General features: G+C 42.0%; 1 protein-coding gene across 2 annotated transcripts; it reads right to left on the bottom strand.

Moving 5' to 3' along the window:
• Positions 1-883: 883 nt before the first annotated feature.
• tnfsf11 (TNF superfamily member 11) lies at positions 884-15976 on the bottom strand. Of its 2 annotated transcripts, none has more exons than XM_056390220.1 (6): positions 15450-15976; positions 14474-14713; positions 10855-11421; positions 8782-8817; positions 4862-4988; positions 884-3324 (listed from the first exon to the last, which is right to left on the bottom strand). In XM_056390220.1, exons 3-6 carry the CDS (start codon positions 11053-11055, stop codon positions 2888-2890), a joined length of 801 nt encoding a protein of 266 aa, XP_056246195.1. In that variant the 5' UTR covers positions 11056-11421; positions 14474-14713; positions 15450-15976; the 3' UTR covers positions 884-2887. The 2 variants fall into 2 exon arrangements, with proteins under 2 accessions (XP_056246195.1, XP_056246196.1); XM_056390221.1 differs by having other exon boundaries at positions 884-3321.
• Positions 15977-27038: the final 11062 nt, after the last annotated feature.

Here is a 27038-nt window from a genome sequence, read left to right as displayed (position 1 = left end):
CTGAACCAGAGGAGCCCTATGGACACCACAGCTCAACTGTTCTGTTGTTGCAAAACTCTGTGCAAGTATTGTTTGTTATTTGCATAAAAAACGTCTCCAAAAACATCATTTTACTGAACAATTTCCTTTAAAATGGCTGATTAAATATTACACCTTTGCAGCCGGATCAGCCAACTTGAGAGAATATGCCAATGAAAACTAATCAGCGCTGTTTGCACCTCAGCCAAGGGTTTCTCCTCAGACCCCAGATTTTATTTCAGACTCTCAGTAACGTTTGAACAATGAGCTGAAAGACATGTGAGGTCCCGGCGTACAGCGCAAACGTGTGAACCTCAGCCATTCTCCTTCCATATGCTGGTGAACGCCCAAAGTTCAGACAATAGAGGAATTGTTTGGCTCGGGGTCCGGCATTAAAACCGTTTTCTCTCTTCTCGCACACGCCGTGGGGCTTCATGGGATAACCCATCGCCACCATGATCAGCACAGCTTACACACATTACAGTGAAGTAATGAAATTCTCATCATTATTCCCATCATGCATGTCTGTTTCTTGTTTATTGTGCAGGTCGCTCTGCTGCTCTCCAAATGTCTGCTGTGAGTTAGCAGCAGTGCAGTGGGCGGTTTCTCTACACAACCTATCTCTGTAATGAGCTGGTGGGGCCGCTCGGCTCTGACCGGGGTAAAGGAACAGCGTGACTTCACTCTTTTTGGCCACAGCGGTGTTGAATTTTCCAAAGATTGTGGAGATTATCAAATTGCACATCACAATAATATTACAGCCGGGGTGGCCCGTTCTTCAGTTTACAGTTAGAGCGCGAAGAGACTGCGACCTAGTGCTGCCAAGTTTGATAACGGATAACGTCAATACACATTAAAACACTGTTACAAAAGTAGTTTTTTTTTTATTAAAACATAGACAAACATAAATAAAAAGAACACTGAATTAAATCATATGAAGACTTTTACAGGTATGCTACAATCTTGTAGAAGAAACAATGGTAACACTTTATTTTGATAGTCCGCCTACACAGAGTTTATAGCGTATTTGTGACATCTCAACAGGTCATTGAGCTGTTTCTCCAACACCAACTCTGACCATTAAGTGCTTTACTAACTGGTTGGTTGAATATTTGTAGTAACAGACGGGTGACAAATTAAAGGAAAAACCAATGCTCCTTAGCATTGAAGCTAACATGTCGCTCCAAAGGTGTTCACTTGGGTTGAGATCTGGTGACTGCGAAGGTCATAGCACGTGATTCACACCATTCAGATCATGCAGATGTGGAGGCATCTACATTTGCGGTTTCTCTCATTTATTCAGATTCTTCCTTTAATTTGTCCTCCGTCTGCACCTTGTTGAACATTAGAACAAATATCGCTGAAATGTTATAAATACTGTGTGAACTCTGTGTAGGCGGACTGTCCAAATAAAGTGTAACCAAAACACTATATCCATATTGCTTTTGGCTAGGCAAGTGCACACAGAATTGTCATAATCATGATACATAAATATGGAATTTAAAATGAAGCCCCTGTGTTTTAATAAGAAAAAAAAAGCGTGTCTACTATTTCCTCTAAGCGCTGCGTAATGAATGTCGTACAGACATAAAATATAAATGATTTTTTACAGCTGAAAGGTCACTGTAACAATGACCTGTCTCTGTTTCTTCTATAGCTAATAAATAAATATTTAGTGCATATTCCCATTTACCTCAGTGAAGAGCCAAATGAAAAAAAAAAAACAAAACAGAATTTAAGTTAAAAGATGAACCAAACTCAATTCGGTTCCTCTAGTTAAAGAAGACAAAAGAGTCTATTCGTGTCATTTATGGTCAGACAGTCCAGCTATCTGCATCGCTTGTTGATCGTCATAAACATAAACACGTCACTTCCTCCTTAGTTTGAAATGACACTGTCGTGTTGCCTTCAGTGAAGCAGGCCACTCGTTAGATTTCATCAGAGACAGAAAACTGGTTAACAAATGAGTTCTGGGAACACGTGCACACACACACACACACACACACACACGCGCACACACACACACACCCTTTTTTTTTTTTTTTTTTTTTAAATTGATTGAAAAAGAAAACAAACAATGTCAGAGTGAAAGTGAATCTTCCACGGCATCATGTTTCATGTTTCAATGGTGCCTCAGAGATTTCGAATGTGTGATAAATCACCATCTAACTGGTTGTTTCAACTGATGCTGTTGAGTTACTTACTGTGTGGACGCCTCACTGCCTGCCTTGTTCACACTTACAAAACCTTTCAGCAAAACATTTGTGCATTCACTGCCACGGGTCAGAGACAGGCCGGGAAGTCTTGTTATTTTTATCCGGTGATAATCTGCTAAGTACAAGCAGATGCTCCATCAGCTACAGCTACAGTGTCTCTTTGGACACCCCCCCCCCCCCCCCATCAACAATAAACATTGATAAATCCTTTCTCGCTGCTGCACCTCTTGCCAACAAACTTACTTCCTCAGTTGCTCCCTCGTGGTTTGTTTAATTAGTGCACAAACACATTTTGTAATCTTAACTGAAATGTATTGAAATTTCCCAATACAAACCGCAGTTAAAAAACAAAAAAAACAAAAAAAAGTCCAGTGCTATTTTGGATGAAGTTGAGAGCTGTGTCTCTCATCTTTTTTTCTTTTTGCAGGGGGCAAGTGGCAAAACAAGTTTTTACCTTTTCCTTAAGTTTTTCTCAGAAGGACTCCAAGGCTATTTGGTGAAGAGCAATGTAGAAAAAAACAAAAAACAAAACATTAACACATGTACAATATAAAAAGACACTTTTTTGACAAACCAACATTGTAAATCACTAACAGTGGTTCTTTGGCATATCAAATGTTCAGTAGCATGTCCGCTCCCCACGTGTTTCAATTTCAGTTACCCAACTTTATGGCCCCAAAGTACGTCCCTTCTCCCTCCAGGTCCAGCATCCAAGCATTGGACACGTTGACAAACAAGGCGTCTCCCTCCTCCAGCTGGACGCCTCGGCCCTGCTGGGCGCAGTACATGTTATAGCTCGTGTCGTTCCAGCGCATGGTGCTGCCCGTCTTCATCAGCATCACGGCCTTGTTCCACTTGATGCTCTCGTGGTAGACGTACTGGATGAGCTGGGTGTTGCTAACGTCCACCGGCGGGATCTCGGCCTGACTGCTGTCCTCTGGTATACGGTAGTAGCGGAAACAGGTCTTGGCGTAAACGTAGTAGAAACCCGGCTCTATCACCAGCAGTTTGCCCTTCTGGTAGCCCATCTTGTGGTGGTATCCGTGCTTCTCCTCCCAGTCGATGGTGATGGCCTGCCGCACATCCTCTGCTTGGCAAGAGAAACAACAGATTTTGGTAAAGCTCATCGTCAATTAATTTTTTATTGATCTATAATAAACTAAACAAAAAAAATGAGTCAGACTGATTTTTTTTGGAACAGGTTCAAACTAGTGATTTACTAAATCAGGTTGCAGCACTATAGTTAGGAAAGACTTATAAATAAACAGACCATATGACAGGCTTTATGGAGCTTTACAGTGAGTTTCAACTGTCCAGACACAACTGTACTGTCCTGGTTCATGCTTATCAGTCAGAGAGCAGCTGGAGCATTTAGCAGCTAAAAAGCCAGATATTTTCCTTGGAAGCTGGTGGAGACCAAACACAGAGCTGAAACAGAGATAACACTGAATGCTTAGATTCATCAGGTGGAGACAAACACCCCTCCATAGTGAATGTTAACGTTGCTCCGTGTCTTCTGGATGTGGATATAAGCAGCCGTTTGCTGACATGCTCACCATTTCAACTTAAAAGGAGCTATTTGTAAGTTTTCTCTGCCGCCAAACATGGTTTCTTGCCAGGAGCAGGTGGTGGTGATTGTCGCTTGAAAAGAGCTTCGGCTATTGTTGCGTTTACAAGACAAGAGGTTATAATACGTCCTCTGAGCAGCGCTATGTCTTCAGGGCAGATTGGAGGCTACAGCGAGTTGCTATCAGAAAGTCCTAGAGCATACATGCAGCTCGCTCTCATACGCACCCTGAATGACAGGCACACACAGAGCTCTGGTAACAGTGACAGAGCCGGTAGAAACGTTATGGATTTTTTTTTTTACCGTCCACCATGATTTGTCCCTAGGTGCTAGCTGTTACAACTAAACAAAACTACGATCACAACCAAAGCAAAGTCCGTCTGTCCCATTCTCATGAATGCAATATATCAGGAAATCTGAGAGGGAATTTAATTATATCTGGCACAAACATTAATTTGGAGTCAAGGATGAACTGATTAAAAATTGGTGGTCAAAGTTTAAAGGTCAAGGTCACTGTGACATCATGATGTTCTGTAAAAACACTTCTGGCTATTATTCAATGCTGTAACTCAGGAAGGAGAGATTTTGGCCATATTTCCTGCAGCTTGGCTGGTTGGCTGAAGCATACAACCGGTAATTCTAGTTTTTTTTTTTAGATCAGATTTATAATCCATCCAAAATAGTCACAGAAGCTTTTTAAGAGGCAGTTGAATAGGAAATAAAAGAATGACAGAAGAAATAACATTAACAAAATTTATTGAGGTGCCAGTAACAATCTGGGAGGTCCCAGCTCAAATGAAGGCCTGTATATTCCCTCTATGACTCTTCAGATATTTGTGAGCTAACGTTAGCTTTGTCGGGAGGTTCGGTTATTCAAGCAGCAGTTACTGGGTATAAATATTTAGAAACAGCTCATTTAAAACTCCACTTAGCAAACACTCAAGTTACAGCTCGGCCGACACTGAATGTGGGAAGTTGAATTGTGTTTGAAATGAAGCCAGACTGATAGATGAGTGTTTCTAATGCTACAATAACAGGACTTTAATTCATGTGGACTCACTTTTGGGGTACTCCTGAGGCCTTCTGATTGGTAGATGAGCTGATGGCAGGCTCTCTTTTGGAGTTTTGCACCGTCTGGTTTTCCTCGTGTCTCTCAGCGCGTTCAGCACCGGCTCCGTCTGCACCTCCTGCAGGAAACAGGACAAGCTCATTTAACAAACACTGACTGACTTATGAGAGGTAAAAAAAACACCACCTGTATCTTTGTGTGCGTGTGTGTGTGAGTGTGTGTGTTCTATCTTTTTGCCCAGTTTGAAACTTATACCCACATCAGTAATGAGGCATCAACATTTGACCCACGCTGTTTCCATATTTCACACAGACAGCTTTGTTCTGCTTTGAAAAACTGTCTGTTGCTTTGGAATTTAGTGTGTGTGTGTGTGTGTGTGTGTGTGTGTGTGTGTGTGTGTGTGTGTGTGTCTGAAGACCATAGGTGGATCAGTGTACATGAACTGCATGTCGATGTGTATTATCCATCCTCCTTGGCGAGTCAGTTAACTCCTTATTACAGCTGTGGTTGTATTTGGGGACGGAGGCTGTGACTCTCCTACTGAGTGTAACTTTACAGCTGGATTGAGTTTCTCATAAATTTCGGAGAAAAAAAAAAAAAAAAAAAAAAGTATCTGGACTGAATTCAGCTGATTCTATTCAGGGCCGCCGCCGCCAATGACGATGATGATGACGATGCCGCCATCCGCAGTCTGAGTTGGGTTGTCCTCCTCAGGCAAGACAGAGAACATACTCTCAAAGAAAACATGGTTTCCATGCAAGTAAACAGTTACTGCTCCGGAGCTGCCAACTCTCTTACACATCTGGCACAGGATTAAATTATCAGGTGTAGGTGTTTTGTTTTCGACCTCTGCCTCTACCTGCTATCTTACACTCACACAAGATCTCAGAGATAAGTGAAAGTACCACGTTTTCAGTTTCTTGAAAAGAAAGCTTTGCAGTGTTGGCAGCATCTGCAGCAGCTGCTTACAAATAAACACTGTAAATAACAAATGTAAACAGTTTTTTTTTTTTTTTTATATCCTGAAGGTGTTTTAACTTGTTTTATGATTTTGCTCTGCTCCAGTAACCTCAGGTAACCTGGCATCACTATCATCATCTCACCCTCACACTGAGCCAACACCTAAAAAAAGACAAAGACTGGGAAACTGAAAGTGTTGAAATGGATAGAATTTTTAAACACATACCTCCCAACTTAAAAAAACCCCACACATAGCGCCTCGGAGCACAAACACTGCTACACACTCCAAATAAACTCAACTGCAGAGCCAGTCCCACCGACACAGCACCTGTTCTGTGCTAATATTACTGTCAAGTATTTATTCACAACCCGAATCCAGACAAATTTGCGCGGCCCTAAAACTAAGATTAGCACCGTCTGTCCTCCAAAAACAATCTGCTGCACAAACATGTTTATAGCGCAGTGTCTTGGAATGAGACAAGGGTAAACAACATCCTGCCAAGGCTACAACGTAATTGTGAACATGCTCCCAATTGGCACTACAATGTGGGATCTATCTTGATTTGTGGTGACACTGTGTCATACCTCTTTAACCGAGGAGAAGAGATTATTTAAACAAAGTAGCAGCAGTTTGGCAGCTTCCTGATCTGCACTGTGCTGCACGGCGACAGCCACTCTGCACCAGGTGGAGCCGCATCTGGCTACGACCGACCTGACTGCACATGCTTGGTCCTGCACACGCTCAACCCTCTGAGGTCGAAGGGTATGTTCTCCATTTTTTTATATTTTCATAAATTCACTTTTTTTCCAAAAAATACTTGCATATGTATATATTTTATATAATACTTTAAGAACATACTTTTACAACTTTCTAATGACGCAAAATTTGTCCTTGAGCTCCGTGTAAACAGATAATTTGCCCCAAATGCTTAAAAATTGAAGCCCTGTTTTTCAAATCTCTTGTGAAAACAAACATTTACTGATGTGGCTGAATTGTTTTGTTGCTTGAAATGGGTTTATCAAAGTCTTAGTAAAATAGTAGATAAATGTATAATAAATGCCTAAAATGGCCTTCTTATTGGCCTTCTAGCTCTGGCTGTGAACCACATCTGATCTTGCAAGAATATGAACCAGAGGTCAGAGAGTCTACAAATTCTAACAACATTTAAACCACATTTCTACGCTGTAGATATTAATAGAAACATGTCGAAGAGCTCAGAGGGTTAACTACCCGCCACACACATCCTTCAGCATCTCTATTATGTTGATGTGAGGTTTCTGAGACGCGACCCTCAGAACAAAAGTGCCCTCACTCACAGCCCGGCCACTGAAGCGTATTGTCTCTTTGTGTTTCATGCTGCAGCAGTCAGATCTCCTTACACAGATCTCTAAACAATTGGCTCATGAACTGCGCCTGATTCATGGTCCTGTGTTCTCACCACTCCCCGTGATGGCGCTGACCACAGCCCCAGCCCGGTGCGGGCCGGCCCGGGCCTGCACATCCTGTCTCACATCAAAAGAGCCGCGCCGCAGAGCTGAGCTGACAGCCTATCCACCGAGGCCTGCTCTCTAGCAAATCCCCTCAACTGTCTGCAGAGAGCGCCGGCGTTCTCAGGGCTGACCCTAACACAACACAGCGTGGGCCAAGTGGACCTGTCACCCTGACACCTCATAAAGCTCCCAGCACGTCTCCCCCTGCTCCATGGGAAATAGCCGAGGGCTAACAACACAATGAGTTCCTCGGTCCAAGACAGGCTGGGTGGTTTGTGTAAGTACTCCACCAGGGATGCCAAGGGCAAACACAAATACATGATTTCAAAGAAAATTAAAGCATTATGGGAAACCAAACACTAGTGAGGCAAAGTGCTCCTTTTATCCTGTGTTATTTTACTTCCTGGATGTTTTTTTTTGCTTTTGCTCTGTGAGTCTTGAGCCAAAAAACAGGCGGCGACTTCCAAAAAGGGATTAGAGAAATTTTTTTTTTTTTTTTAAATGACTTCAACAATTAAGAATTCCTATTTTACAACTCCCTCACGCTACTGCTGATCATCGAAGGAACACTCTGCAGCCGCTGGCGCCAGTGAGTGACTCACTAATAGCTGACGCAGAAAACTACCCTTTGTCAGCGCTTGATTATCAAATTAAAGAAAATGTAAAAAACAATAAAAAACCAAAACCTAAAGGACGAGTTATTAGAGGTTTTATCAGAAGGCTGTCAGGTGTTTTTCCTGCTGTGGCCTGACCTCTTCCCAGCCTGGGTGACCACCGAGGGTTTGGTGCTTGCTTTAACAGTAGCTGTGGCATGCACTGAAAACACCACCCATGGGAAAGTCATGGCTTCTCTCATTGAAAAATCACAGACGATTATCTAATTTCTTTTTTTTGCTGCTTTAACTCAAACATAACTGCATTATTACAAACACTGTACTGCCTCCCTCGACAGCGACAGGAGGAAATACCTGGTATTCTTACAGCAGAGGAGTGTTTGTGTCTGACACGTCATTTTTGGCTCCAACTTTGTTTCTCCACAGTTTCTCTTCAGGAGGCTCTGAGCCTCTCTTCTGATTGGCTGACTGTTTTCTGAGTGATCCAATAAAAATGAAGCAGATTTCAGGTAAAAACACTCAGAGAAACCAAATCCTGTAAAGGTTTGGATGGTGGGTCCAGGTGGGCGGGGCTTGGTGACTGCTTTGTTGTGACATCACAAAGTTCCAGAAGTCCTGACGGCTGGTTTTAAGGCTCAGTTTCTGAATACAGGCTGTGTGCATTTCTCTGTGGACTGAGGCTTTGATACTTTCACAGTATTAATATAGAAGCTAGAGCTGATCTATAATCACACTACACATGGACACAGACCTTTACACTGGAGGAGCTTTAATGTTTAAGTAGTGTTGCAGCAGTTATATGTGTGTACTGTGTGTTGCTGTGGTTCAACCAGGGGTCAAACTCACCTCAATGGGCCGGTGTGGGGCTGTGGACAAATCTACCTGGAGACAGAAACATAGGAGCCATGATTAGAGATGTCAATGTAAAAGGAAAAAAATTAAATAAACACCATAGTTACGTCATCTGTAAAGAACAGTGTCTGTTCTGAGGAAGCTCCCCTGACAGGTGTGGGTGGGAGGAATATTTCATAAAACTTACTGGAAGACAAACAGCAATTCAGTTTGGATTTTTATATATGTGTGTGTGTAGGTGTGTGTGTGCGCGCGTGTGTGTGTGTGTGTGTGTGTGTGTGCGTGTGTGTGTGTGTGTGTGTGTGTGGGAGGTTAAGTTATTTTCCACATGTCACTCTGCATGCCACGGGCGCAGCAGGCAAAAGTGATTTGGAGACTGAGCGTTGGTTCTCATTCAATGTGTAATACATTCAAGAGGAATTGGCACGGAGGTTTTCATGCACGCATGCAGCTTGATGCACAAAGACACAAACAAAATAAAAAAGACACACACACACACACACACACACACACACACACACACACTCAGCCCTCATGTTCGAATCAACCAGTGTTTTTAAAGCTGCTCTGCTCAGCACATTCCTCCAGTATGTCGGCATGATGCTGTGCAGATTCCAGCTGCATCTGCAGGAAGTTGTACAGGTGTTGAGGGCAGATGACGGAACAGGCTGAACTCTGACCAACCACAGCGACTCTGAGGCTGCTGGGTATTTGAGGAACGCTTTAAATCACTCCCAAAGATCCTGTCTCATCATCGGATCGACCGACCGACACGTTTGAGTTATTTCACAAATATGATCACAGACATTAAGTAAAATATTATCTCTCCTCTCTCTGGTTTTCTCTCCTTTCTCTCCCTCCCTTTTAGTTTCCTTTTTTTTCTCCCTCTGGCTCACATCCAGCTCATAACTAGCGACTGTCTACCACACTGCAGTGTGTTTATGCCAAAGACAAGCCAAAGAAACTTAACACACAAAGACTGAGAAAGAGGCAAACATACACAGAGAGAGACAGAGAGAGAGAGACAGAGGGAGAGAGACTGAGGGAGAGAGACTGAGGGAGAGAGAGAGACAGATGGTCCCCAGGTGAACTTGAAGCATCCTCACAGAGCAGACATGTGGTCTGCTCACTTGGCTTGTTGAAACATGACAATTATTCAACTCCAAAACCGCCATAAAGTAACAACAATCATGGCAGAGCGAACAAGATAAGCAGCTTCACGATGGCAGAACTTACAAGAACAATGGAGCATGTAGGGATGGATGTATTTTGATAGTATCTGTCTCTTTGCAGTGTCAGCGCCTGCAGCAAGTCATCCGACTTTTCTGTCTCTGTCTCCTGGAGAAGGAGCTCTGCTTCTGCTCCAAAGGTTTACAGCTCGACACATATAAATGATAAATCTGGGTGGCATGTAAACACGCTGCAGCCTGGGAGTCTCGAGTGAAAACATCTGTATTTTTTTTACAAATAAGACATCAAGCAAGACTGACATTTGTGCTTTGCAGAGATGTTATCGGAGTCACGATGCTGCAACCCCTTTGGAAAATACTCTCGCTGAAACAACTAATCTGCCGTGGAAAGTTTCAGCACAGCTTCTTGAGATGCTATCAGTATTTCTTTCTTTGTTTTACAGAGAGGGGAAAAAGAAGAAGAAAAGAAGAAGCAGCAGAAGCAGCAGCAGTGTTTTAAGTGCCTGGCACCGAGGCGCAGCGCCTTCAAAGAGACGAAAAGCCTGCGCGCACCGAACTGCACAAGAGTCTCGGTGTCTCTTTTTTTTTTTTCTTTTCTCGTTTCACCTCTGTGAGATTACACCTACTGTACTTCTAAGAGCGCGCGCCGCCAACTTTACAAGCAGCTGGGAAACTTATCTGGAGCTTTATGACACTGTAAAGCGTTTTACTTTGCCGCTCGTAGCCTTGTAGGATACTGCTGACAGTATCTGTGCATAAATATTTACGCGCAGAGAAAAGCTACAGACGCGCTGACGACAGTGAGGGACTTTGCGAAGTGTCTCGTTGCGCACTGGAAACGAGAAGCCGAAGCAGAGCACACAGTGATTGAACCTACCTCTTGCAGATAACCTGTCAGGTGTAATAAGATCGCCACGCTGGACGCCACCTGAAGCAATCCCATAACAGCGAGGGTCCCGAATAGGAGCGGCCGGTAAGTGGGCTCCGAGTTCTGCACCGGGTGGAAGCGGTGCTGCCCTGCCTCCATGTGGACGTTGTTCCGCAGGTAGCCTCTGTACTCGTTGTGGGTAGCTGCCATGATGCGCGCTCTGTGTGTGTTGCTGCTCAGCCCCCGGGCCAGGTCCCAGACTCAATGCAAGGGAGAAAGGAGGAAGGAGACAACAAGAGTCCCTATAATCAGCGGTGGGTGGGCTGAAGGCAGCTCGTTTCCCTCTGCAGCCAATCACAGGGGTGCTCCGGTGCTCAGCTGAAGAACCGACGGAAAAGACCGAAACAAGACTGGCAACCAGATCGACCTGAGCGCACGACAGGTAAAGCGGGCTCTTTATGGCTCCAGAAACGCAGGAACACGTAATCCACCCCTTCCGCGCGTCCACACCCCCGGTGACACACTCTCTCTGCAGCGAGGCAGCCTTCACACAGCGGGGATGCAGCGCAGAAAAAACTGTGGAAGACGAAAAAAAAAAAAAAAAACTTTTAACCCATTAGTTAACAGTTTACACACCACAGTCAAACTTTGCAAAATAAAATAAAGGAATAAATATTGCAATCAATGCAAAAAATAAAAAATTAAATAAAATAATAAATTGAAAAATTAAAAAAGTGAAAAAACATTGCAATCAAATGCAAAAATAAAAAATAAAACAAATACAATGAAAAAAATGAATTAATATTGCAATCAAATGCATGAAAACAAATAAAAATATTTGAAACCGAAAATTTAAATTAATGAATTGGAAACGGTTTATTTTATACAGAAATAATGATTAAATTTTTTTTAATTATTAATTTTTTTTAACAATTTTTTTTATTAATGTAGTACTTTATGTGGCAATTAATCACACGTGTCAACCTCTGAATTTACATTATTCTGCAGTGAAAAAGAAAAGAACAGGACCTTAAGAATAAGGTAGAGACATAAAGCTGTATATAAATCCATGCCTTTAAAAGTTATGGTGTAAGACTGGATCCATGTTTATTTAAGTTTGTCACATACTTGATGTGATGATGTGATGTAATGTGGCAACTGAGACTCATTCAGTCATCCACAGTGAATTGCATTTTGTGTTCTGTTCAACCATTAGTCACATCAGACAAAAACTAATTCTGAAGAATTAACTTCAGTTTATCCATCCAGTAGCTTTGAATGTTGTCATGCAAAACAGGAACCATGTGGTTAATTGAACCAGAGCTTACCAGCATGACTGACGGACTGATAGGTTATAATTAAAACATTCCTTTCTGCTAAATACCTAGAAACAGCTATTCATGCATTCATCACAACTTATTTTAATGTTTTGTGTAAAGCTGGAATTGACAAAAAGTCCCTGGCACGCCTCCATGTTGACCCTCCAACCTAGACCCACAGTGGCTCCTATGGGCCTCTGACGCACATGAGGAGACCATATAGATAGAGTCATTACCACCCGCTGACTTTAAGGTATTTTTTACCCGCACTTGAAAGGAATAGTTCAACATTTTGTCAAATATAATTGTTCACTTCCTCAGAGGCTCTGAGCCTCTCTTCTGATTGGCTGACTGTTTCTGAGTGATCCAATAAAAATATAGCAGATTTCAGGTAAAAACACTCAGAGAAACCAAATCCTGCAAGGTTTGGATGGTGGGTCCAGGTGGGCGGGGCTTGGTGACTGCTTTGTTGTGACATCACAAAGTTCCAGAAGTCCTGACGGCTGGTTTTAAGGCTCAGTTTCTGAATACAGGCTGTGTGCATTTCTCTGTGGACTGAGGCTTTGATACTTTCACAGTATTAATATAGAAGCTAGAGCTGATCTATAGTCACACTACACATGGACACAGACCTTTAGACTATATGGGACCTTTAAAAGAATAGTTTGACATCTTGGGAAATTTGCTTATTTGCTTTCTCATGCACGTACACTAAATATAAAGCTGCAGCCAGCAGACAGATAGTCGATGTTAGCATAAAGACTTGAAATGGGGCGAGCTCTGCCCAGAAGTAACAATATCCACCTACCAACACCTCGTTTACACATTAAATTTTCTTAGTTTAATCCTTACAAATCCAAGGTGTAAAAAGGACAAGTTGTGACTAGTGGGCAACCAGCAGAGACTCTGCAGCTCAGTCCCTCTGGACCAACCCTGTCTCCTGGAAATTGCATTTATATAGAACTAAACTGCAGCAGATTTTGTAGGAAATGTAATTGCTGACTGGATTATGCTAGCTAGGCTAACCATCTGCTGTAGCTTTATATTTATTCTATATAGACATAAGAGTGGTGTCAAATCTGATTTTCTAACTCTCTACAAGAAAGAAAATAAGGCAAACATCTTGAACTATTGCTAATAGTTAGTTCCATAGTCAGTTATTACTGTAGTTCCTAATTTCTCCCATTTCCTTTAAATGCAGAATGTTCATTTTAAACCATTAAATCTTTATTTTCTACTTGTAAAATCAAGCCTCATTCACACAAGTAAAAGTTATCTTAATATTCCTCATATAAAGGTAAAATAAGCTGCAGTTAAAACTACTGCAGTAGAAGTATAAGTGTGAGTCTCTGTGGGTTTTTCAACATGAAACCACTCGTTAAGTCACCGTGACAGGGCCAAGCCAATATTTCCAGTTATGCTCTCCGGAGTAATCGTCTTTATCAGTGATTGGCTCATGAAACAGGGGAAATTCAAGGCACTCCCCACCTGACAGGTATTCCCTTGTCTACCAAAAGCAGTTAAAAAAATAAAAAATAAACCTCCTCAACTGAGACGATGAAATGCAACTTTTAGCTAAAAAAAAAAAAAGTGTTCGCCAGCAAAGACAGCACATGTAATTATTTTGGTGGAGGGCGGATGACAACCAACCTGGATTTCCACTGTTACAACAAGTGAAGAGACTAATAAGAAACCTGAAAACATCTCGTCATAGTGAGTCATATTGTGTATGTGTGTTCGTCTGGCCACAAATATCCCTGACAGGCCTTCCAGACAGACGTCATTTCCTCTCACCTTCATTTTTCATCTCACCACAGTCTCATGAATGGAAGTTACACCTTTTGGTTGCATTATACCGCCCAAGATTCCCCAAAGTGTTGAACAATAAACAAAGACTTTCTAAACTATGACAATGACGACAACAATTTTTTGCATTGTAATGATGATCTCGATTTATTACATAAATTAAGAAATGTCTGTTTTTTTCAGCTGTTAATGAAAAACCACATTAATAAATATAACAGTTCTGCAAATTTCTCTATCCATAATGTACAAATGCCGTTTGTAACTGATTTTTTTTTCTCCTTATTTCTGTCGCACTTTTTGTACACTTTTCTTTCTTGCTGAGAGTTAGCTGAAAAGATTGACACCCCACTCTAATGTATGTTTACTGAATAAAGCTACAGCCAGCAAGCAGTTAGCCTAGCCTAGCCTAGCATAAACACTGGAATCAGGGGGGAAAGCTATCTTAACTATATGCAAAGGTAAAGATATCCACCCTCAGCTTCAAACTTCATTCCTTTACTCACCAACAGCTGTTTCCAGAGGTGGAAACAAACACCAGTTAACTCTTGTCTCGATCACGTCTTTTCTTCCACTGAAGTTAGCATGCTAACCAGCTAGCCCCGGCCTGTCTTGTCACTTTTCGATAGTGTTTCACTGTAGTCTCCAATCTGTCCTGAAGACGTTGCGCTGCTCAGAGGACAGATTATAACCTCTTGTCTTGTAAACACAACGATGGCTGAAGCTCCACCAATCACCACCAATCACTGCCGGAGAGAATGAAGCATTAGTTGTAGTGGTTCCTACATGCTTCCAGCCTTTTTTGCTAAGCTAATTTAACGTCCTGCTGGCTGTAGCTTCTTATAAAGCATACATATATAAGCGTTATTGATCGTATCACTTATGTCTCAGAGAGAAAGCAAGAAAACATTTGACACACTATTCCTTTAAAGCAGTAGGCTATTAGTTGATTTTTTTAGCCACATATGGGCTTATTTTTGGCTACTTGTGTTAGCAAAAGCCACATCAGCAGAAATAGCAAGATTAGCATTTATTTTGTTCTTGGCTTCCTGACAAATCTAGGTTTAATATTCACTCTACTTTGAGCTCTGTGTTTGGTCTCCACCAGCTCCTGAGGGAAATATCTGGCTGATTAGTTGCTAAATGCTCCACTATGTTCACCAGCTAATTGCTAACTCATCCTGTCTGCTGTTTGGTGTGGAACAGGTAGCGTACAGTCATTTTATTAGAGGTTTTTCCTCTGAAAATGGCAACTTGTTGCAGTTGGAAACAAGGTTGGTGAGAGAGAGAAGTGGGAGTGAACCAAAAGAGAAAAATTGTGGTCTGTTAAACCAAAACAGTGATTTAAAAGATGCTGAAATGCTCCTGCTGGGCTGCAGAGTGAGGTGATTATTCATTCACATTTCACACAATCATTTGATCCATTGTTAATATAAAAATATTGATTAATGCAGCTTTAAATGACTAAATGACAGAACTTACTGTAATAATTCCTGTATGCTTGAATGGCAAACTTAAGATCTGTGTCACAGCTTCAGCTACCCACCTAAAAAAAGCAGAACATAAAAAAAACAACAAAAACACACAAGATGATACTATTAATTCTCACCTCCTATTATTATAATCTGCTTACACATAACATTCTCCATAAAAATGCACAATAAGGTATTGTCACGTGGTGCAGCTGGACCACCTCATTAAGGCCGAGTGTCCACAGACGGCCCGGCGGTCACACATCGTGGCCGTTGCAGCATCTAAACATGGCAGTGGCTCCTGTTAGCCCAGAGAGTGACCTCCCTAACCTCTCCTGTTTTCCCACTGCCAGCAGAACAACAGTGTAGTATTTGAAAACCCAGCAGAAAACGAGCCTCCTTTAGGAACAGGAGTTATTTTAGGCAGAAGCAGTGACAATGGAAAGGAGGGGTGGTTGTAGTAGGTTGGGTGAGTTTGCGAAATCCAAGTGAATTTCTGGGTGCCAGAGGAGTTCATGGGAGAAAGCTGGCTTTTTATATGTGCCCCCTCCACCACCACCCCCCCACCCCAACCCTTAAAACCTCATGGCGCTACAATCATTTAATACTCCATCATTATGGGCTTTCTAACTTCATAAAACCACACACATGATTTCGGTTATGTTGTAGTACGACCACATTCCCCCTTTACTATTGCACTCGTTTTTACAACGTTTGCATAGAGCTGCCTCTGTTGATGTTTTGCTTCTGAAACTTAGCACAAGGACTGGAGTCTGTGCTCAGCCAGAAGTTTCTCCTGACGACAGCGAGGATGTTAGACCTTATCTCTCCCCGGAGACCTTTCGAACCCACGTCACGGCTCCAGCGACCTCCTGCTCTTGGCTGGCCGTGGCCTGATCTTGGCATCGGCTCTGGATGTGGTACTATGAAGTGCTCCTCTCTCAGTCAGGGGTCGTTAATACACCGTGAGAACCCGTGTTTAGCTGTGGGTTTCCTGTGCCCTCAGCAATTTCCTCCAGGAGTCGGGAGCTCGGCGCTGCTGCGGAGAAGAGCCGAGGCAAGGTCTGGGCGGTATTCAGGTTAACGGGTGTTTGTTTGGGTTGTATCGCACTTTTATTCATGTTGGGCTGATCCTCCAGCGTGCGCGTATGTGAACAGATATGTGTGTGAGAGTGAGGGAGTGTTTGGACGGTCTCCGTGCCCTTGTGTTTTGCTTTGCGCAGCCTGCCAGAGAGTGGAACCTGATGCTCCTTCGGATGATGACAGACGGCCAAAAGCCCTGTAGCCGAAGAGGGAGAGGAAAAATAAGAAAAAAGAGATGAAGCATGAATGAGAGAAAAATGTTGAAGAGAGGTAAAGTAGTAGATGAGAGAGAGAGAAACACAAAAGTGCCCATATAGCTGCATGCAAAGACAAAACTTGAGACAGGGTGTTTACCTTTGCCACCGGCCAACTCTTGCATTGTTATGAGCGGCTGATTATCTCTGGGTTTTAAGAGAATTCCTAGTTAACCATGCCCTCGCACTCACCCCGACATTAAACTCAGCAACCTCACACTAATCCACAACACCACCCTGTTCAATCCCATCTGAAGTATCGGGATCAAGGGTGAAGGTTCGGGGTTCATAGACAGGACTGTGGAGTCACAGTGAGCAGGGTCCGGTCAGTCTGGTTCTGCCCGTGGCTATTTCAGCTTCAAAGCGACCAGCATGATTCCACTGGATTCAGCCTGTTTTGAAACCAGAAGGGTCGAAATGCATGAATTAGAGAAGCCAAATATGAGGAAATGGTTGAGCTGCTGCCTGGCATAAATATTTGATGGCACTGATCCTAGGCACAGCTGTTGTATTAGTGTTTGATTAACTGAGTGCTTTGAAACGATAACATTCCTCCTCAAGAATCCTCAGGCTTCTCATGCCTCATGACTTCCAATATCCAAGGTACAACAAGCCCGGATTTTTCCACTGTTTATTATTGGTCTCTTTTATCTGACAGAGAAGCTGCTTTTAAGACTCACGGCATGAAGAGCAGAGAATTGTCTTTCTCCCCTCAGTCCCACATCCTCTGTGGTAAGAAGGTCACTCCAAGTCTGCTGTAAAACGCACACGCACACACGCACACACACACACACACACACACACACACACACACACACACACACACACACACACACACACACACACACACACACACACACACACACACACTCCTGTCTTTCTAACTGCCTTGCGCCTCACTCAGAGCTTCTGACACTGCCGCCTCCATAGCAACCCCAATGTTTACACCCCCACTTCCTCCACCTCTCCAGTCACATCACACCGGCCTGCGGTTTTATCAAAACTACACATTTGAAAAGAAAATTGGAGCGATGATCAGCCCGAACAGGGATATTCCAGACCATTAGGCAGATCCTGTTTCAGTTGATGTGTGTGGGTTGGAGAGTGTGGGAAGAGTCGGGGTGAACGCAGCAAACTATCAAAGGAGCACTTCTGGACTGTGTGGAGGGAAACACAGTAAAATGACAAGTGACACCACTGGCTGCATATGCATCGCAATGTATTATTTATCTTAAAGTCATTACCTGACTGTTAGGGTATGAATGGTGCTCCTTGGATTTCCTCTGGAGCGGCGGCGCGTGGGAACACAGCTGTGGGAGGGGTCACATGACCACACCTGCCGAGAGAGGAAGACGATGCCATGAGTAGAAACCCCTATTGGACAAAGTAGATCCCTCTAATGATGTGTGCATAAAAATATTCAAACAGTGAGTTTTGGAAAATGTGTTTACACAGGCAAAAAAATTTAAGAATAATTTTAAAGTTATACAATTATACATATATATATGTATGCATACAAATTTTAAATAAAGTTATGAAGTTATAAAATTAAAGCTATAAAATGTATATATACACACAAATTTTAAATATGTAATGTAAATATTAAAAAAGAAATAAGGAAGACGAGAGTCTACCACCCATACTGGCGACTCTGTGAGGCTGTATTTATGAACGATGGTGCTCTGAGCTAAACACTAAGACCAGTGCTAATATGCTAACATCAGTAATTTAGCACTAAACACATTTGGCTGAGTTTCATGGGACTTTCATTACACTATTTGGTCATAAACTACTAATTCTTTGACGCTAGATGAAAAGTTAAGATTAGATTCATCCTGATGGCGACATGAATATCAAATGGGCTTCATCCTCTGGGACCTATGCATGTGCAAATGTGGTGCAAGTCAAACTTGGTCTTGATTTGGAGATGGCTATTTAATAAAATGACTAAAAACTTTGAACTGATGATGGCGCTACAGGAAAAGCCCGAGGTTCACCAATATGATCAGGATTCATCCTCTGGGAGCCATGATGATATCTTTACCAAATTTCAATGTCAGTCCATCTCACAGTTGTTGAGCTATTTCAGTGTGGACTAGAGTGGTGGACCAACCAACTGACTGTCAAACCAACATTGCCATCCCCAGACTCATGCCGCTAGCATGGCTAAAAATACGCAGCCAAAGTCTCACACAACCACTTGCCTGCATAGAAAAACATGCCTGAGAATGAGCTGTACACACCCATGTGGGCACACACAGCTGCAAAACACAACAAAGATGGACTTCTGCTCAGTCAAGGGGAGTGGGATTGTTCAAAACGCGTGTGAACACACATGTCGCTCCCAAACTTGGAGCCTGACAACACTTGCCGAAAGTTAAACACTCAGTCTGTCAGCGCTCGCCCGGTTCTCCAACATCCTCTCACCCTCTGCTCCTTCCTCTTTGGTCCCCTTCTTCCTCTCATCTCTCCATCTTACATCACACGGCAGACAGCGCTCCCTGTCCAAACAAGAGATTCACCCAAACAGTGGGAATAGGGGAGATTTTCCGGGGACGCTGCGAAGCAGCTACAAGAATCCCACGCTTTACTTGTGTCAAATATGTTAGCCTGGAATGGAGTTCATTACACTGCTTAATGACGTCTTGCACAGCCATTTGTGTTTTATTCTTCTCCAAACCACATCTCTCTTGTGAGGCATTCATTCATACAATAGGAAATCCATTGGCACTGACTGCCACTGAACAAGGCTGTGGAAGATTAGGAGGATGACGATGAGCGCAGGGACGAAGGAAAAGGAAAAACACCGGGGCAGGACTGACCATGACATCAGCAGGAGACGTCTCTTATTCAGTTGGCCGTGTCAGGATCTCCCAGACTTGACCTCTGCTTCCTCTCTGTGGTCACATCAAAGCGGTCTGGCCCGAAGACAGAGACCGCATTGTCATCGTCAAGGTGGTCATGGGTGCGGAAGAAGCACCCTGAGGTCATCGACAAGGATGATTCGTCAAGATGTTTCCTCATTAATGTGCTGTCTGTCAAACCCAAACTCACGCGCACACACACCTGAGTCAATACAGTGGGTGTAAGCAGACAAAAAGATGAGCAGAGATACAACAGTAGATGAGGCAACCCATCTTAAACTGAACAGTGAAAGCTTCGCTGCCTCTGCTGTTTCCTATTCCTCCAGGGTGGGAACAATGGTGCGTAGTGTGCACCAGCTGAGGGATGCTTGTTGTTTTTGTGAGTCAGGCTCACTACTCATGTTCACAGATAATACCTAATACTATTTACCACGTTACCAGGTCCACACCAAGCCCCAACTGCTGTTTTCAATCACCAAAGAGTCAAAACAGAGCTGTCGGCTTGGGAAACACCAGCTGCCCCTCTTGACTATGATATTTCCCCTCCACCCATGGTCCACTCTTCCTGCTCTCTTCCAATCATTTTAAGATAAACACTCATAATTTCAACATGATTCAGCTGCTCCCTCTCACATAAGCTCTTATCTCTTGCTCCCCCCCCTCCTCTACTTCATCACTGTCTCCATCCCTTGGCTCCCACGCCGATGCTTCTCATTGTGCCAGGGTCAGATGAGGTACCCTGGGAGCGTAAACGTCTCAGTTATTGTCCCTGCCTGCCACACTCAAAGTTACAGCATCTCTATGTGGTCACTCCTGGAAACAAGCAGACAATAGCAGGGAAATGTCATGGGTATTGCTCTGCTCACGTTTTTGAAAGCTAGGTGGTGACTCTGTGGGATGTCTCATTAGTCTTGGCCTCACTCATAAAATCAACAGGATTAAGGACGTCCACCACAACTTCTGTTACCATGACATCAGCAAAAACATGAGTTAACTTCCAACAAGGAGTACTCCCCTTAGGCCGTACATGGAAAGGTTGTGGATGTCTTAACTAATTTGAAAAAAGTGGAAATTATATTCTGATTTAATATATTTATATTCTCATATAGAGTGCATGAAAACTATTTCGATAGAAGTCTAAACAGTTAATGTAAGAGAGACGAAATTAACAAATGGTTCAAATAGATGGGTAAAAAAAAAAGAATAAACATTTAAAATATAATTAATGGGTAATAAATCTAGAAACAACCAACAGTATGACATAAATAGCTCAAGAAGTTAGCCAAATGTAATGTCAAAAATAAACTGTTGAAAACAGTTAGCTTAAAGTAATGAAACAATTGAAATCAATAGCTAAAGGATAAATGGATAAGAGGATAAATGTTTGAAATAGAAACTGTACCTATATCAATCATTTATTTATTACATTTTCAACCATCAACCATTAGGTTACAGGTTACTGTAACGTAAAAGTAACAACACTGTTTAAATAGTTAATTTAAACTAACTAGACCACAGTGTAACTGCTAAAACAGTTACCGAAAAGTAATGTTTAAATATAGTTTGCTGAAAGCAACAACACTCCTTCAATAGTTAGCTTAATCTAACCGATTAATTGTTAAAACACTTAGCTAACGGTAGTGTTTGCATATAGCTAGCTATAAGTAAGAGATAAACTGTTAAAACTGTTAGCTAAAGGTAATCGATAGATATAGCTGTGTCAAAATAAAAAGGTCTGGTCTACGTAGATTTAACGCTGTGCGTCAGCAGCGTACCCGCCGTTACCGTTGCGTCGTAATGCTCCAGTCGCTTAGCAACCTTGTCAACGAATTTTTTCTCACAAAAACTTGAGGTTTTAAGGCCCTCGGTTTTAACAGTTGTACCATTAGCTGTTGAACTGAGCTGAAACACAATACTTACGTTTAAAAATGTAATCCTCAGGCTCTCTGTCGGTGTTGTTTGTTTTCATTTCCGGCGCGCAATGAATGTTGGGATAGGTTGTGGAGGAAAAGAAGGACGCATTTTGTCGGTCGTATTTGAGGAAGCCTCCGAAATGGGACAGCCTAGTCGCAGTGTGACGCAATCGGCCTTCAAAAAGCAGCATACAGCTACAGTTAGCTAAAGGCTAAAAGTAATGAATAAATGTAAATAGCTAAAAGCAATTGATAAATTATTTAATGAAAGTAATGGGTGAATTGCTTAAATATATAGATAATGGGTAAATAGATGGCTACAGTGGATTACATACATTACTATGTATGGAATGGATAAATGGTTGATTTGTTCAGATCGGCCTCTCCTTATAGTAATAATACAAACTTGACCAAACATGGACACTTCGTGGTGTTAAATTATGGAACCTCCATCCACTTTTTAAAAGATTGGTGTTGAATAACGTGGTTTAAAATAAGAAGAACGCTATGGGAACATGATGGTGTTGTCAGTGTGAAATGGTACTTGAACTCATTCGAAAAGCAGTCGGGGTTCGTCAGCCTGAAAAAGTTGGGAAACACCATTGCCATCATAACAGGATGAAGAAATAAGAAACTCATGAAATAGCATAAACAAAGCATTGAACTATAGTAACAGATTTTAAATCCACACAAGGTGCAGGTGGAGGGATTGCGTAATGTAAAATGACTTGAATACTCCCTTCTTTCATAAATCTAGTGAGAAAAAAAAAAAACTTTTGGTTTTTCAATTTGTGAAAATATTTTAACGATTGGATTTTCTACTTCATAAACGTTGATTATTACAGTTGGATCATGAGGTTTTTGGACTGCAGGACTGAAACCTCCGCCTAAAAAAAAAAAAAAAAAAAGTAATTTCTGAATTACCTTTTATGTCAGAAAAAGTGTGGAAGTGCCTCATTGCTCTGCATGCTACAGTACAGTAGGTCACCCAGCATGACCTCAGACCCACCTCCATGATTCAGCCCCTCGAATCATTAACGCTTCACCTATTAGTTCATGGTGATGAAAGAAAGAGCAGATGCACCAGGAAGAAAGGAACAAAAAGAAAAAGAAAACAAAGGAGAGGTTCTTCAGGCGGGAGTAAACAAAAGCCTAGTAGGGATGATGTAGCTGGTTTTCCCCTTTCCAGCACAAAGACCAGTACAGTATATCATGGATTCCATGGGCTTGACTCAAACACCCCCCTCCTCTTCCTCCTCCCCCCTCATCCAGTGGACTCTCCCAACAACCCGCCGTTTGTTGCTGTTGGGAGGGAAGTGATGTCAGTGGATCACAAATCGACACAATAGGGGGGGATCCACCAAGCCAGGACCCAGCCTATCTGATGTAAGAGACAGTGTGTGTGTGTGTGTGTGTGTGTGTGTGTGTCTGCGTGTGTGGCAAAGACATCAGCCCACACCACTGTGGAGCAGACTGAGGGGTGGTATGCTATTGGGCTCCTGTCTGTCTCACTGTATTGCTGACTGGTGATTTTCTGCACAATAACTGCTATGCATTGCCTGTTGTACAGACGAGAACATGTGTGTGTGTGTGTGTGTGTGCGTGTGTGTGTGCGCGCGTGTGTGTGTGTGTGTGTGTGTGTGTGTATACCGTGCTGTACGCCTGCCAGAGCAGATTAAGGAAGGACTCTGATTTCCCTATAAACCGGTGTTGTGTCTGACTGACGTTCCTGCGGCTTCACTTCTGTGAAGCTGTTGCACTCCTCGATTCTGTGGTCATGTTTTTGTGTGAGTATCATCCTGGACCAAGTTTCATCCTGGCTACTCACTCAGCTGTGGCCAACTAAAGTATCAACTGACGTACTCTAAATAATGGTTAGTCTGTGTCACTTAACCACTTGACCAGGGCAAAGCTTTCTCACAATATCCAGGACAAGCAGTGATAACATATCTACTGCTGCTGCCGCCGCCAAGAAGAGGAATAAAGGCTTTTACATGTGATAATAATTATCATTGTGAGCCAAAAGGATAATATTTATGACCGGATTAAGAAATCAGTGTTGAATGGAGAGGGCTGTATCACCCTTCCATGACTTTGATAATGGCCCTGCTTACAAAATAGTTAATAGATTAGTCATCATAAATTTGTGTAATATTGGCTTTGTGTATTTTTTTATATCTTCATTTGGATCCTCAGACCATCGGTTCCCAAACTTGTCCGACTCATGGCGGCCCACATCCGACCCAGTAACAATACAGAGGCCAAATAATGCTGATGTGTTCTCAGAGCACCTTTTATTTTAATGGTTACGATGGATCATTCAGGACTGAGCTGAGAACCGTGGAAACATGTAGGACGTGGAAATTTCTCTTTTTTGTTTGACAGATTAGAGATCACATGTTGATTCACCATCTGTGTCTTCACTCTTTCCTTTACAGTCTTCCTATTGTCATTTATTATATATATGTATAAATATATATATATATATATATATTTTACAATTCCATTTTTTCACCAAAATTGTTCTGTTTTGCAAATGGTTTGTCGACCCACCAGACTATTTAAAAAAAAAAAAAAGAAGAGGTCAGAGGTCACAGTCTCAAGATCTATAATTACAATTAACACGTTTTTCTTTCTTGCACGGTACAGCTGAAAGCTCTGGAAAAGGCAAGTAAGTGACCCTTGAGTTGGGACAATTTTGTCAAACCACTTTTTACAAGGTTCATAAGGAACTTTTTAACTTTTGCACCAATGTGGGCAAGAAATCGTAAAAGGAAGAGCTTCCACATATGCAGTAAAGAAGATTCTGCTCTTTGCAGCCCCATCAGGTTTTAAAGCTTTGACTTTGACTCAGTAAACATTTATAAGGAGAAGGATCCGGGCCACATGTGAAAAAAGAGATTAAAGTCAGAATTCTTGCCTAAATTTCTTTTTATTTTCACGCGGCCCTAATCCTCTTCCATACATTTAAAATGTACACGCCGAAATGTTTTAGGTTTGTATCCACATCAGTAAGTGAAGGGACTTTCCCCTTCTTCTCTGCTCCTTGCTGGATCCTGAAAACACTGACACCCTGACGGTCCTGATCCAGCTTTTAAAATAAAGCCTCACTTGCACTGAAAATATGATAAAGAGAAAATAGAATAGAAGTGAAGTTGCATTTTAAGTGATGTTCATCATGTCTTCCTGGGCTCTTCCAGCTGTGTGATTAAAACTCTGAGGTGGCCTGAAATCTCGCAGTTATAGGAATCTCTCTGACTCAGCATGGGATGAAGATTTGTCATGTTGCTCAGTAACAGGAAGCAGGAAATCCCAATCTTGCCTTTTTTCTGAATAATTCACGTCAAAGAGAGGAACTTACACAACACACACACACACACACAACCACACACGCGCACACACACACCTCCATGTATTCCCTAATTTGAGGCCTGTTAGAGATGACCTCACCCGGGTTAGCATGTCCTTGTGAGGCTGCTCTGAGAGCCTCTTGTTGACTGTCGGCAGGCTTCCCGCCGCTCTGAAGATCAGAGATGTGCTTGTCAGACACATTCCTCGCCTCCTGTATCACTATACAGCCTGCAATTAGGCATTCCCACCCCCACCCCCCTCCCTTTCTCTTTCTTCTCCTCCCCCCCCTCCCTGTCAGACAGACACCTCCATTCATCAGAGAGCTGCATGCTGACAGGTACCAGCCATTGTAGCGAACATTACCTAATTATATATGTGTGCCTGTGTGGGGCGGCTTAATCACACAGCAACAATGGCTGTTTTGTGCAGCTGTTTCCAGGCACGACCAAGGACTGCAGCGCTGTTATTGAGACCAGCTTTAGCAGATACACATCCTCTCTGTTTCCTTTGGCACCTGCATCACAGGTGAGAGTGTGGAGGTGGACCTTCCCTTGCTCGGGAGCCAAGCCTTTGATAGGTTTGGACGAGTCTCTATAGTTACCAGCAGGCTGTTATCACTGTTACCATAAGTCAGCGTTCTCCGTGATCTCGGATTTACGAGCATCAAAGTATTTAAGAGACAAATCCTGAAGGGACTTCACTGACAGTAACACTGACTCTGATGTGGTGAGGGTTCTGATCACTGATCAGGTGATTATTATCTTTTGATGAACTGACTGAGCTGTTAGTCGGTCCGTGCATGAGGGATAATTCTTCTGCAGCTGTTCATGTTGTATAATGAAAAATGCCAGTTTATGGGGTATTGCCTAATTCCCTTGTCCTACTTATGCTAAGTGTAAATGTATGTTGATGTTTGTGAGCTCGTTCTTCATTAGCCCATGAAGCCTAAAGGCTGTTAACGCTTTGCGTGTGTTATTGTCCCATTAAATGAAGACGTGCAACTCAATTTGTTCCATTGTCCAACTTGTACAATGAAAACTGAACAAGGAAGTCTAGAGCCGGAAACAGAAACCGCTCGTCTTCAAAGTAAAAGTTGTGCGTTTTGAACAAAGGTGCTGACTGCAGCAGCCAATTTAATAAGAGCTAAGCTAAATAAATACACAAACTGTATACATATATTAAAGATATCTATTTAACATGTTGTTAGCATGTAAGTTAACGGTATATATTCAAATGATATATGCAAGTTTATTAAAACATACATGTTATATGTTTATATATGTATTTCTGTTTATAACATCAACATATACTGACAGGCTGTGAGATGGGTTTATATTTATCTGCCTACAATATGAGCATACATACATAAATGTATGTATTTGTATAGGCTATTTATATATGTCAATATATGGAATCATTCAAATTTCTTGTAGGTTTCATGTGTAATTTTTACATTTTTATATGTACAAATATTTCATATATATATATATATATATATATATATATGTATATCACTTGCATATGGGTATTATTGGATTATTAGTGTTGACTCATTTGAGCAATATTAATAATAATAATTCTTGGGTCTTTTAATCTAAAATGCACCTAATTTATTTCATGTGATCATGTTTTGCATATAAAATCTAATCCCGCCATGTATCAGCAGAATTACACTATGAACTGAATAGTAGAATATTTTCCTCTGAAATGCAGCAGAGGTTTGATAAAATAGAAACACTGAAATACGTCACAACTCTTCTTTCTACATTGAGGACAGTTAATCTACTTGTTTTGTCAAAAATATTCAGTTTTCAAAATGAGAAAAAGCAGCAAATCGTCACATTTTAGAAACTTCTGTTGATCGTTTCTGCTTGATAATCGACTTGAATGATTAATCAATTAATTGATGATGAATTTTCACCTAAATATTTCTAACACCAATTATTGGAAACAAAATGTCACATGTGAAACAGAACCAGTCCTTTTTTTTTTTTTTAAATTGAGTTACAGGTAAATTGAATGAGATTCTGTTGGGAAATGGAAAGGACTCTGATGCCACACCTCTGCGGAGTGAAAGAATGATACTGAACATGACACAAGGACGTGATCTTCTCTTCATTAGAAAGAGACAAGA

Source organism: Seriola aureovittata, chromosome 11 (genome assembly GCF_021018895.1).
Source record: "Seriola aureovittata isolate HTS-2021-v1 ecotype China chromosome 11, ASM2101889v1, whole genome shotgun sequence".
In the NCBI taxonomy this organism is placed as follows: domain Eukaryota; kingdom Metazoa; phylum Chordata; class Actinopteri; order Carangiformes; family Carangidae; genus Seriola; species Seriola aureovittata.
Note: the sequence above shows the minus strand (reverse complement) of the source record. Positions and strands in the feature narration are given on the sequence as shown.

Coding starts and splice junctions, on each gene's coding strand:
- tnfsf11 (XM_056390220.1), bottom strand. CDS start 11,055: ATGGCAGCTACCCACAACGAGTACAGAGGCTACCTGCGGAACAACGTC. Junction 8,818..10,854: donor TGACAGGTTATCTGCAAGAG/GTAGGTTCAATC, acceptor TTCTGTCTCCAG/GTAGATTTGTCCACAGCCCC. Junction 3,325..4,861: donor GCCTCAGGAGTACCCCAAAA/GTGAGTCCACAT, acceptor TCTCTTGCCAAG/CAGAGGATGTGCGGCAGGCC.